The following is a 12,314-nucleotide window of genomic DNA, read 5'->3' as shown; positions in this document are numbered from 1 at the left end:
TCATTTTTTGTATTTTTAGTAAAGACGGGGTTTCACTATCTTGGCCAGGCTGAGGCTTTAACTTATAGTGAGTATGTACCTACTTTCCCGTGAGTCTCTGCCTTGGCCCTGGCTCTTCTTTGATAGCTGTAGAACTATTCTCTCCTCATGGCTTCAGGTCAGCCCTGCAGAGACAAGAAGACAGTAATGAGGTGCCTTGAGTCTATCTTCTTTTTTTTTTTTTTTCTCCAGACGGAGTCTTGCTCTGTCACCCAGGCTGGAGTGCAATGGCGCGATCTCGGCTCACTGCAACCTTCTCCTCCCAGGTTCAAGAGATTCTCCTGTTTCAGGCTCCCGAGTAGCTGGGATTACAGGTGCATGCCACCATGCCTGGCTAACTTTTTGTATTTTAGTAGAGACTGGGTTTCACTGTGTTACCCAGGCTGGTCTTGAACTCCTGAGCTCAGGCAATCCAGTTCCTTCAGGCAACCTTCCCAGGACATGGTTTCTAGGCTCTTCCCTATCCTGAATGTACCCTTGAGCTTGACCCAGTTCATCACTATTCTCTGCCGGGCCTTGATTTGGGTGTAGGACTCTAGGTGGCCTGGGCAGTACAGGCAAAAGCAGGACTATTAATTCTTTTTTTTTTTTTTTTTTTTTTGAGATGGAGTCTTGCTCTGTCGCCCAGGCTGGAGTGCAGTGGCCGGATCTCAGCTCACTGCAAGCTCCGCCTCCCGGGTTTACACCATTCTCCTGCCTCAGCCTCCTGAGTAGTTGAGACTACAGGCGCCCGCCACCTCGCCTGGCTAGATTTTTTTTTTATTTTTTAGTAGAGACGGGGTTTCACCGGGTTAGCCAGGATGGTCTCGATCTCCTGACCTTGTGATCTGCCCGTCTTGGCCTCCCAAAGTGCCGGGATTACAGGCTTGAGCCACCACGCCCGGCCTCAGGACTATTCATTCTTATTCCTTTCTGTTAGACCTCTGTTGATGCAGTCTGAGCTGCCATAAGCTGTTTCTGCACAGGTGCAGGCTGAACATTTCTATCTCATATTTAGGCTTGTCGAGATCTCTTTTGTATCCTGCTTCTATCATCATAGGATTTAGCCATTTCTCCAGTGAGGCCCAACAAGCCTTCTCAGTCCTGCTCTAACAGAAAAGGGCCAGATCCCTCTTTGCTTTCTCTCTTTACCTTATTGGAAACCTGCCTGCGTCCCTGGACACAACTCTCGGAAAGGTCCCTGCCCCCATCACTGGCAAAGAAGCTACTGCCAGCTGACCTCAGCCACTATCACATCTTACCTTTGCACAGTGTTCTAGGATTTATGACATATGCTTGTTGATCCTGGGAAGGATGTGTGCCTGGGCAGGCGTGGAGAATTGAGTACTGTGGGCGGGAGGGCAGGCCCTGAGGAGCAGGGGGTGGGACCCTCCAGTCTTAGAATAGTCCCAGTCTGGCTACAACCTTCAACCCAAGACCCAGATTCTTCAGCACCGAGTGTGAGTGTTGCTTCGTGAGGCCCCCACCCCGACCCCATTCCTGGGTCTCCTTAGTGGAGGGAAGTATGAGTCCCGAGGGGAGATAGGGTCCTAGGCCTTTTAATATTAAGCCATCTCCGTCTGCCCCAGCTTGATCCAGAGGGAAGCCCAGCTTGAGGGGTCAAGGTGGTTGGGCAGTGGGGTTGTGAGGGGGAGTTGTCTGCCAGGAGGGGGAAGGGATTGGAAGAAGCTCAGTTCCCTGGGTCTGGGTCTGATCTGGACAGAGGCCTCCTGGGTCTGGCCCAGGACTGCAGGCTGAAGCTCAGCAGAGAAGGTTTCCATGACCCTCAGATTCCCCCAAATCTTGGATTGAGTGACATTGTGTCTCCTCAGATAGGGAGGAGATGTAGGTCTGGGTCTCCACAGGGACCTGGTATTTTAGGTTCAGGGTACTACTGGCCTGAGGCTTGGATCATTCAGAGCCTGGGGGTGGGATGGCTGGCAGCCTGTGTCCCCATTGAAATAGGTTCTGGGGCACTCCCTCTGTTCCTAGTTGAACTTGGACAAGGAGCAGGAATGTGGTCAGACAGGGTCAGTAGAAGGGCTTTGGCCTTTCTGAGCCAACGGCCCTTTGTTAGCTGGCCTGAAAGAAGTCTTGACTTAGAACCTGAAGCTGTCAGGTGGCAAGAGGCCTTAGTCCTGGTGTTTGATCCTGGCATAGTTCTGGGCCTCAGTCTCCCCTTCTGTGGAATGGGAATAATAACCTTTCTACCTCTGACCCTTCTCCTGAGTGGCCATGAGGGTTGTGAGAGTGAAGTGGGCCACCAGAGCTCCCTGTCCAAGCCACCGGGAGCCTCTCTTCTGTAGGCTCTTCAAGAGGTGGACCTAGAGTATCAGTGTGCCAAGGGGATTCCTAAGCTCTGACCCTGCCTGTCTCTGCTGCTCCTGTCCCATCTCCCTCTGTTTCTTCTCCTCTGCACTGTCTTCCTTTTTCCCTTAGGCCTTTTCTACCCTTTCTGCTCTGGCTTTTCCTTATACTCTAAGGAGCTATCTCTGGAAAAGGCCCCACTTTCCTAGGCCCAGGTATCCCACCAGGCCCCAAGTTGTATCCCTCGTGCTGCTTAGGCCACGCCCTACAGGATGTTCTCTGCGGCCTCCCAGCCTTTGGACCCCGATGGGACCTTGTTCCGGCTTCGCTTCACGGCCATGGTCTGGTGGGTCATCACTTTTCCTGTGTTCGGCTTCTTCTTCTGCATCATCTGGTCCCTGGTGTTCCACTTTGAGTACACAGTGGCCACTGACTGTGGGGTGAGTGCCAGCTCCCCAGCCCCTGGGTCAGGACCAGGTCAGGAGGTGGCAGTTAGGGTAGAATTAGATAGTGGAGAGCAAGTGGAGGGTCAGAGAGAGGGAAAAGGACAAGGGGATGGGGAAGGGTAGGTAAGTCAGAGTCAGAGAGAATTCATGGGGGGAGACTCAGAGAGAATAGAATCACAGTCCTCCCTGAGTTGGAAGATGATGATAGAAATACAAGGGAGATGCCGGGCGCAGTGGCTCACACCTGTAATCTCAGCACCTTGGGAGGGCGAAGCCAGTGGATCGCTTGAGTTCAGTTCGAGACCAGCCTGGGCAACATGGTGAAACCCCATCTGTATAAAAAGATGCAAAAAAATTAGCTGGGTGCCCTGGCATGCCCCTGTAGTCCCAGCTACTTGGGAGGCTAAGGCAGGAGAATTGCTTGAGGCTGGGAAGTGGATGTTTCAGTGAGTTGAGATCACGCCATTACAGTTCAGCCTGGGTGAGAGGAGTAAAACCCTGTCTCAAAAACAAAACAAAAAAAAAAAACAGCAGGCTCTATACCGTGGCTTATGCCTATAATCCCAGCACTTTGGGAGGCCAAGGCAGGAGGATCACCTGAGGTCAGGAGTTTGAGACCAGTGTGGCCAACATGGTGAAACCCTGTCTCTACTAAAAAAATACAAAAAAATTAGCTGGGCATGGTGATGTGTGCCTGTAATCCCAGCTACTCAGGAGGCTTGAGGCAAGAGAATTGCTTGAACCCTGGAGGCGGAGGTTGCAGTGAGCCGAGATTGTGCCAAAAAAACAAGAAACAATAACAGTGCAAGGGAGTGGGGGGTTAGAGGGAGGTGATGGGGGAAGGGAAGGGTTTGGAGTGGGCAGGAGAGATCATGAAAGGAAGGAGACAGATTGGAAAGGAAGCCAGGACTGAGGAGGTAAAGTGAGACCAGAAGATGGGAGATGTAACAAGTGGCTTTGGCCCAGACTCAGGGACTGACCTTGGAGGATCCGTCCTCAGCTCTGATCTGGATCCTCAAGCTTTGTTTTTCCTACTGGCAGCCCCGGGCCCCAAAACCTGTGTCCACACAGGGATCTGCCAGCCAGAAACCTGGATGGACTTCTGTCTCCCAGAATCAGTCCACTAGGCCTTTCCTGGGGGCCCAGGGATAAAGGTTCTGTGCTAGGGGCATGGAATTAGATAGGGACTTGCCCTTAACATCTCATTGTTACGGGAGTCAGTCCTTAGACACAGACTGTCACAACACAGTGACCTGGGGTTCCTATTATGATAAAAAAGAGTACAGTGACTGTGGGGCTCAGAGGAGGCACTTCACCCAGCTTGGAAACTGGGGATCACTTTCTTCTTGGAGGAGGGGACATTGTTGCTCTGTGGTAAAGAAGGCTTTTTGTGAATGCCAGGCTGACAACTTTTGATATTATCCAAAGGGCAATTTTTATCAAGAGCTTTGGAAGGATTTTAGGCAGGAAAGGGACATGATCAGATTTGTGCTTTATGTATTTAATTTTTTAGAGACAGGATCTCACTCTGTCTCCCAGGCTGGATTACAGTGACCTGATCTTGACTTATTGCAGCCTTGACCTCCTGGGCTCAAGTGATTCCTCACCTCAGCCTAAGCCTTGGGTAGCTGGGACTACAGGTGCATGCCACCATGCCTGGCTAATTTTTATATTTTTTGTAGAGATACGGTTTTGCCATGTTGTGTAGGCTGGAGGTTTGTGCTTTAGAAGACCATTCTAGCTTCTGAGTGGAGAACAGCTTTAAGGGCAGGGGCAAGACTAGGGTATAAGGAGGCTAGTGCTATAAGGAGGCTCATGCTACTGGGGGAACCAGAGCTAAGATGCATACTGTGAGGATAGAGAGGAGGGATGGAGTCCAGAGAGGTGTAGAAAGTGGGATTGACAGCAATTGGAGTTTTTGTGCAGTTGGCATGGGGCGGGGGACAGTAGGGTAGCTAGAGAAGGCATCTATAATGTGGGGGGACTTTTACCTGAGGCCAAAGGAATGAATCTCATGGTGAAATGTGAGGTGCTGTGAAAGAGGATTTTGGGGAACCCTGTCTTTATACCATATGAGTTTCTGATCTACTGTCCTATCAGAAAGGGCTTATCCTCCTGTCTCTCAGTACTCTTAGCTCTGGGCACATGGGGAAGTTTGGGGTGAGCTGTGTACCTGGTTTTTCATAGCTCTTGATGTTGCTTGTTGCTGGTGCAGTCGGTGAGTGGGGAACTTGTGTGCTGGGAATGGGGCTGGGGGTAGGAATACATGTACCTGATTATATGTATGTGTCTGTGTGTATGTGTGCGTGTGTGTGTATGTGATGGAAGAGACAGTCCTGGCTCTTAGAATCCCACCCCCATCCCTAATCTGAGAGAAGCTCATTAAGACAGGACCAGCAGCCACAATGCCCTAACTCTCATTTCCTTCTGAGGCCTTCCCCAAACCCTGTATTGTTTCTCCCCAATACCCATTCCCAACAGTGGTCAGGGTTCAGGGCCCTTGAATCCTTTAGGCTCTCCCAGTCAAGCTTTAAATGGTGGTCCTGTTTTCCTTAAAGTAGTTGAGATTGGGGAGTAGTTTTCAGAATGAATATTCCAGGAAGCAGAGGCAACACTCTGACTAACCCAACTCAGAGTAACTCAACACAGAAAAATCTAGTAAGGAAACTTGGAGGTTCCTGCCTCTCACCCATAAGCAGACCTTCCCATGCTCTGTGGCCATGTAGCTCACAGCGTTTTTGCATTCTTTACAGGAAATTTTGTCTTCTGAAAACCATCACTTATTGTACTTACTGCATGTCAGATACTGCAGATGTTTTATACATGTTATATTTAGAATTCATATGGCTGGGCATGTTGGCTCACACCTGTAATCCCAGCACCTTGGCAGGCGAATCACTTAAAGTCAGGAGATCAAGACCAGCCTAGCCAACATGGTGAAACCCCATCTCTACTAAAAATACAAAAATTAGAGGCCAGGTGCCTGTAATCCCAGCTACTCGGGAGGCTGAGGCAGGAGAATTGCTTGAACCTGGGAGGTGGAATTTGCAGTGAGTTGAGGCCACACCACTGCACTCCAGCCTGGGCAACAAGAGTGAAACTCCATGTCAAAAAAAAAAAATTAGCTGGGAGTGGTGGCACCTCTAGTCCCAGCTACTTGGCAGGCTGAGGCACGAGAATTGCTTGAACCTGGGAGGTGGAGGTTGCAATGAGCCGAGATTACGCCAATGTACTCCAGCCTGGGCAACAGAGTGAGACCCTGTCTCAAAAAAATAAATAAATAAAGAGAATTCATAAACACCCTGCAAGGTAGGTGGTGTTATATCCATTTTACCAATGAGGAAATTGGAGCTCAGAGAGGTGAAGTGACTTGCTCAAGGTCACCCAGCTAATAAAGGCAGAGCTGGGGTGCAGACTCAGCTTTGTGCAGTTCCTGAGCCTCTACGCTGCCCCCTCACATTACTCAGAGGGCATGTCTGAGCCTGGTCTCAAGCTATGATATCTTAAGCTATGGCTTTGAGGCCAGCATCTTCTCTCCCAGAGCTCTGCATTTAGCTTCCTCTGACAGTGCAGAGGGGAATCCATCTCCTTTTTTGTGGAGGCTGTGAAGCCCCCTGTCTAGTCTTGCCCCAGGCCTACCTGTGGGTTGCCCTGTGAGCTGCCTGCAGCATTGCTTACCTTCTCAGCAGTCTAGCATCTCATTGAAAGAAAGGAATAATGGTCCTTCAGAACTCCACTTCCAAAACTGTCCCTCCATAGTTAGAGCAAGTTCATTCCCTTGCCGTGTTACTGGGCTCTGGCACTGTGCTGGCCCTCTTTGGAGGTCTGCAAAACTGCACAGAAAGTGTGGGCAATGGACTAGACATTTCCACAGTTTGGGAATCTTTTAAAAATGCATATTCTTGCTGGGCATGGTAGCTCACGCCTGTAATCCCAGCACTTTGGGAGGCCGAGACAGGCGGATCACCGGTCAGGAGTTTGAGACCAGCCTGCCCAACATGGTGAAACCCCATCTCTACTAAAAACACAACATTATCTGGGCGTGGCAGCAGCTGCCTGTAATCCCAGCTACTCGGGAGGCTGAGGCAGGATAATTGTTTAACCGCAGGAGGCAGAGGTTGCAGTGAGCCAAGATTGTGCCACTGCACTCCAACCTGAGCAACAGAGCGACTCCATCTCAAAAAAAAAAAAGCATATTCTGGCCTGGCGTGTTGGCTCATGCCTGTAATCCCAACACTTTGAGAGGCCGAGGGCGGTGGATTGTTTGAGTCCAGGAGTTCTAGACCAGCCTGGGCAACATGGCAAAACCCTGTTGCTACTAAAAAACAAAACAAAACAAAACAACTCAAAAAATTAGCCAGGCATGGTGGTGGCTACTTGGGAGGCTAAGGTGGGAGAATTACCTGAGCCCAGGAAGTAGAGGCTGTAGTGAGCTGAGATCATGCTATGGCACTCCAGCCTGGGCAACCGAAGTGAGACCCTGTGTCCAAAACAAAAACAAAAACAAGGCTGGGCGCGGTGGCTCAAGCCTGTAATCCCAGCACTTTGGGAGGTCGAGACGGGCGGATCAGGAGGTCAGGAGATCAAGACCATCCTGGCTAACATGGTGAAACCCCGTCTCTACTAAAAAATACAAAAAACTAGCTGGGTGAGGTGGCGGGCGCCTGTAGTCCCAGCTACTCGGGAGGCTGAGGCAGGAGAATGGTGTGAACCTGGGAGGCGGAGCTTGCAGTGAGCTGAGATCCGGCCACTGCACTCCAGCCTGGGCGACAGAGCGAGACTCCGTCTCAAAAACAAAAACAAAAACAAAAACAAAACGGCTGGGTACGGTGGCTCACGCCTGTAATCCCAGCACTTAGGGAGGCTGAGGAGGGCAGATCACGAGGTCAGGAGATCGAGACCATCCTGGCTGACACGGTGAAACCTCATCTCTACTAAAAATACAAAAAATTAGCCGGGTGTGGTGGCGGGCGCCTATAGTCCCAGCTACTCCGGAGGCTGAGGCAGGAGAATGGCGTAAACCCTGGAGGCAGAGGTTGCAGTGAGCTGAGATCACGCCACTGCACTGCAGCCTGGGTGACAGTGTGAGACTCAGTCTCAAAACAAAACAAAACAAAAAACAGATTCTGGCCAGCTGAGGTGGCTCATGCCTGTAGTCCCAGCACTTTGGGAGGCCAAGGCAGATGGATAGCTTAAACCTAGGGATTTGAGACCATCATGGGACACATGACGAAACCCTGTCTCTACAAAAATTAGCCTGCTACTCAGGAGGCTGAAGTGAGAGGACACCTGAGCCCAGGAGGTCAAGGCTGCAGTGAGTCATGATCATGCTACTGCTCTCCAGCCTGGGTGACAGAGTGAGACCCTGACTCAAAAAGGGGGAAAACAAAGTGAAAAAATTTAAAAATGCAGATCCTCAGGTTCCAAGCCTTCTGCAATTTCAAACAATTCCCCCAGTGAGGTGTATGGGTAATTAAAGTTTGTGAAGCACTGCTTTAGGCCCTGAAGTCTAAGAAAGCCTCTTCCCATCTTTGGCTTTCCTGTCCCTGTCTAAACCATTGTTCAGTCATCCTCCATCCTTTCACCTCTCAAACAAGGAAGACGCCAGTCCCTGCAGCTGTGTATTATCTCCTCCTTTTTCCTCAGCTTTAAGGACTGAGACTTCAATAGGAGTTCCAGGCATTGAGAAAGATGGATGGTGGAGATGCACGAGAACATGGTCATTTCCTTAGACTACCCCAGGTTAGGAGCCCCCATTTTCTTTTTTCTTTCTTATTTCTTTCTCTTTCTTTCTTTTCTTTCTTTCTTTCTTTCTTTCTTTCTTTCTTTCTTTCTTTCTTTCTTTCTTTCTTTCTTTCTTTCCTTCCTTTCTTTCTTTCCTTTCTTTCTTTTCTTTCTTTTCTTTCCTTTCCTTTCTTTCCTTTCTTTCCTTTCCTTTCTTTTCTTTCTTTTCTTTCTTTCCTTTCCTTTCCTTTTTTTCCTTCCTTTCTTTTCTTTCTTTCTCTCTTCCTTTCTCTCTTTCCTTTCTTTCCTTTCGAGACAGAGTCTCGCTTTCTCACCCAGGCTGGAGTACAGTGGCGTGATCTCGGTTCACTGCAAGCTCCGGCTCCCGGGTTCACGCCATTCTCCTGCCTCTGTCTCCGAGTAGCTGGGACTACAGGCGCCCACCACCACACCCAGCTAATTTTTTGTATTTTTAGTAGAGACGGGGTTTCACCGTGTTAGCCAAGATGGTCTCGATCTCCTGACCTCGTGAGCCACCGCACCCGGCCTTTTTTTTTTTTTGTAGTAGGGATAGGGTGTCGCCGTGTTGGCCAGGCTGGTCTTTAACTCCTGACCTCAGGTGATCCACCCATCTTGGCCTCCCAAAGTGCTGGGATTACAGGTGTGAGCCATCATGCCCAGCCCACCCATTTTCTTAATCATGATCAGAGCAGGGCTGCCATTCTACCACCTTGGCACACCTGCCTAGAGGAATGAATGGCGCTGGGAGCAGACTGAGCAACATCTTAGCTGAGCAGTGAATCCAGCACTTTTCTAAGGAAGCTCAGATAGTCTGCGACTCATCCCTGTCCTCTAGAATGAGTCTGAGGTCTTGGAATTCACCCAGGGTCTTAGTGGAGGCACAGCTCTGAGCTATGGGTGTAGGGCATCTGAACCCATCTTCACACTGACCAAACACAGGCAGGTTCCAGTCTGCAGGGGAGATGGAGAAGGTCCCACCATGCTCCTGCACAAATCCCAGGATAGCTGGGGAATGAGAATCCAGCACTTTGGGCCTAGGACCTGGAAGGAGAGGTCCCTTGGGAGAGGTGTGGGGACATCTGAAGGAGGACTTCCTGGAAGGGGAGGGACTGGAGCAGAGGCCAGAGTGATTTTGTTAGATGGAGAGAAGGTTCTCCACATGGGCGGGGCTGGCAGAGGCAGATGCCCAGACAGGTCACAACTCTCTAGGTGCCCAATTACCTGCCCTCGGTGAGCTCGGCCATCGGCGGGGAGGTGCCCCAGCGCTACGTGTGGCGTTTCTGCATCGGCCTGCACTCGGCGCCTCGCTTCTTGGTGGCCTTCGCCTACTGGAACCACTACCTCAGCTGCGCCTCCCCGTGTTCCTGCTATCGCCCGCTCTGCCGCCTCAACTTCGGCCTCAATGTCGTGGAGAACCTTGCATTGCTAGTGCTCACTTACGTCTCCTCCTCCGAGGACTTCAGTGGGTGCCCGGATGAGGGAGGAGTGGGGAAGGGTTCCCTGAGGGGAGGGGCCTGCCCCTACCACATTCGGACCCTCCTACTTAGTGGTGTGGGCACTCCCTGCAATGTGGCTCCCAATCCTCTTTCCCTCTAGCCATCCACGAAAATGCTTTCATTGTGTTCATCGCCTCATCCCTCGGGCATATGCTCCTCACCTGTATTCTCTGGCGGTTGACCAAGAAGCACACAGTAAGTCAGGAGGTACGGTCTATCCCTAGCGGGGGCTCCAAGCAACCCAGAAGAAAATCAAGGACATCTGTCCTCAGGATTTGGGTAATGGTGAGGTGGGAACTAAGTTCTAATGGGAACCCTGGCAGAGGGGTGCTGGGGTTGGGGCTGGGGCTTGGTGACAAACTGAGGGTGGTTGGTCAGAATCTAGGACTATAGCACTGTGTTTGGCTAGTGTGGGAGACTGGAGAATAGAAGAGATGGAGGCTGCAAATGGGGATAGAATGAGGAGTTGCATCTAGGCGGCAGTGAGTTAGGAACAGTGTCAGGGGACTGTGGTCTGTCATAATTTCAGCGCCCCACATGTGTATATGGGTTTCTTTCCCCGCACAGTATTTGGAGGTGGGGTTGGTGGGTGACTCCATGTAACTTTCATACTCCATCCCCCTGAAGTGGAAGGGGCAGGAATACCACTACTCCTTGGCCCATCACTCCCCCAGAGGCAGGGACGTCAACATGTTCCTCATTCTTGCTGCCCTTGCCTGTGCTCCCTTCCATGACCACTAGTGGGAGCCAAGGGAGATAAGGCCCAGCCCTTAGGAGCTAGGGCTGAGAGGGGAGCCCTAGCTCTCATCCCAGCAAGCTGCAGAGTGATCAGACAGCCCATTCCCTAGGATCGGAAGTCCTACAGCTGGAAACAGCGGCTCTTCGTCATCAACTTCGTCTCCTTCTTCTCGGCGCTGGCTGTCTACTTTCGGCACAACATGTATTGTGAGGCTGGAGGTGAGGTCAGGATAGGATCCACAGGCAGTCATGAGTGGCTACGGGGCAGCAGTGATGTTTTTTATAATGGGCAGTGGTCTTGGGGACTGACTGCCATTGTGTTCTCTGTGGCAGACTAATGGTGGTGTGATTTATCAAGAGGCCCCTGAGGGGGTAGCAGGAAGTTCATCATGCCCTGTTCCTTGTGTCCTCACAACAGTGTACACCATCTTTGCCATCCTGGAGTACACTGTTGTCCTAACCAACATGGCGTTCCACATGACGGCCTGGTGGGACTTCGGGAACAAGGAGCTGCTCATAACCTCTCAGCCTGAGGAAAAGCGATTCTGAACCCTTCAGTCCTGCTTGGGAGGAGGAAGCCCACTTCCCAGAAACAAGAAACAAGATACCATTCTGGCCTTCCCCACCCTACATCCTCTCTTGGCCTTACTGAAGATGGGGGAAGGGTAAGAAGGAAGGGCATAGGCCAAGGCTCACCCCAGTGCTGCTGGCTTCTCCTCTCCACCCCTCATATGGGCATGGGGTCCTCAAGCAACATCACCTTTACCTGAGAGGCCCCAAGAAGCTGAGCTGGCAGAGAGCTCCACCATTTGGTGCTAAAAAAACGTCCTGAGGTTCATGACCACCACCCACTTTCTGGCCTTTACATAGTCATCTTTCACTGAGGTCAGGAGCCCCTGAGCAGTTGCTGCTCCCTGACAACCACAGCCATTTCTCTCCACGGGGTCATTCACAGGACTAATGTATTTCATGATCTACTGTGCACATCCAGGCCTGTGGCCACAGTCCCCAGCTAAAGCTGCTCAGGTGTTTTAGTCCTGACTTCACCTTTTTGATGTGGTGTGCGCCCTATGGTATCTACCCTTCCCTATCTGAGCCTCAGTGTGTCCATGTGTCTGATGGGGGATGGGTGGGCTGTATGATTTCCAAGGGCTCTACCAGTCAGTGGTTCTGATGTCATTGGGTGGAGGTGGTGTTCTGTACCTAAAGGATGACCTGCTCCAGAAACAGCACCAGCACACCATGTATTTTCTTCTCTCTTCTGAAACTTCTGGCTTATAGACCCCTCCCCTCCTTTGCAAAGGTATGGGATAGAGGGGTCAGATGCAGATTTCTACCGTAAAATGGGCTCTCTGGTATCTCCTGTCTTCCCTACTGCTCCAAACCCTAAATTTTGGTTGTATGTTTTGTTTTAAAGGAAAATAAATTTTTTGGGGGGGCCAACAGTCGCTTAGGCTTGCCAGTCTTGGGGCTCATCTTGTTTGATAGGAACTGGGAGAGAAACAGGCTCAAGAGTGGGGAGGGAGTAAGTCCATGGCAGGGTATGACTCCTAGCAGCATCCCC

At 50.9% G+C, this 12,314-nt stretch overlaps 1 protein-coding gene across 1 annotated transcript in view; it reads left to right on the top strand.

Moving 5' to 3' along the window:
- Nucleotides 1-12,198, top strand: part of PGAP2 (post-GPI attachment to proteins 2) — a 28,433-nt gene extending 16,235 nt beyond the window's left edge. The window contains 5 exon segments of the mRNA XM_008019969.2: nucleotides 2,583-2,765; nucleotides 9,726-9,978; nucleotides 10,113-10,219; nucleotides 10,861-10,969; nucleotides 11,169-12,198. Coding sequence (XP_008018160.1) covers nucleotides 2,583-2,765; nucleotides 9,726-9,978; nucleotides 10,113-10,219; nucleotides 10,861-10,969; nucleotides 11,169-11,299 — 783 coding nt within the window. The 3' untranslated portion in view covers nucleotides 11,300-12,198.
- The last annotated feature ends 116 nt before the right edge of the window (nucleotides 12,199-12,314 follow it).

This window comes from Chlorocebus sabaeus, chromosome 1, assembly GCF_047675955.1.
Source record: "Chlorocebus sabaeus isolate Y175 chromosome 1, mChlSab1.0.hap1, whole genome shotgun sequence".
Lineage (NCBI taxonomy): Eukaryota > Metazoa > Chordata > Mammalia > Primates > Cercopithecidae > Chlorocebus > Chlorocebus sabaeus.
Note: the sequence above shows the minus strand (reverse complement) of the source record. Positions and strands in the feature narration are given on the sequence as shown.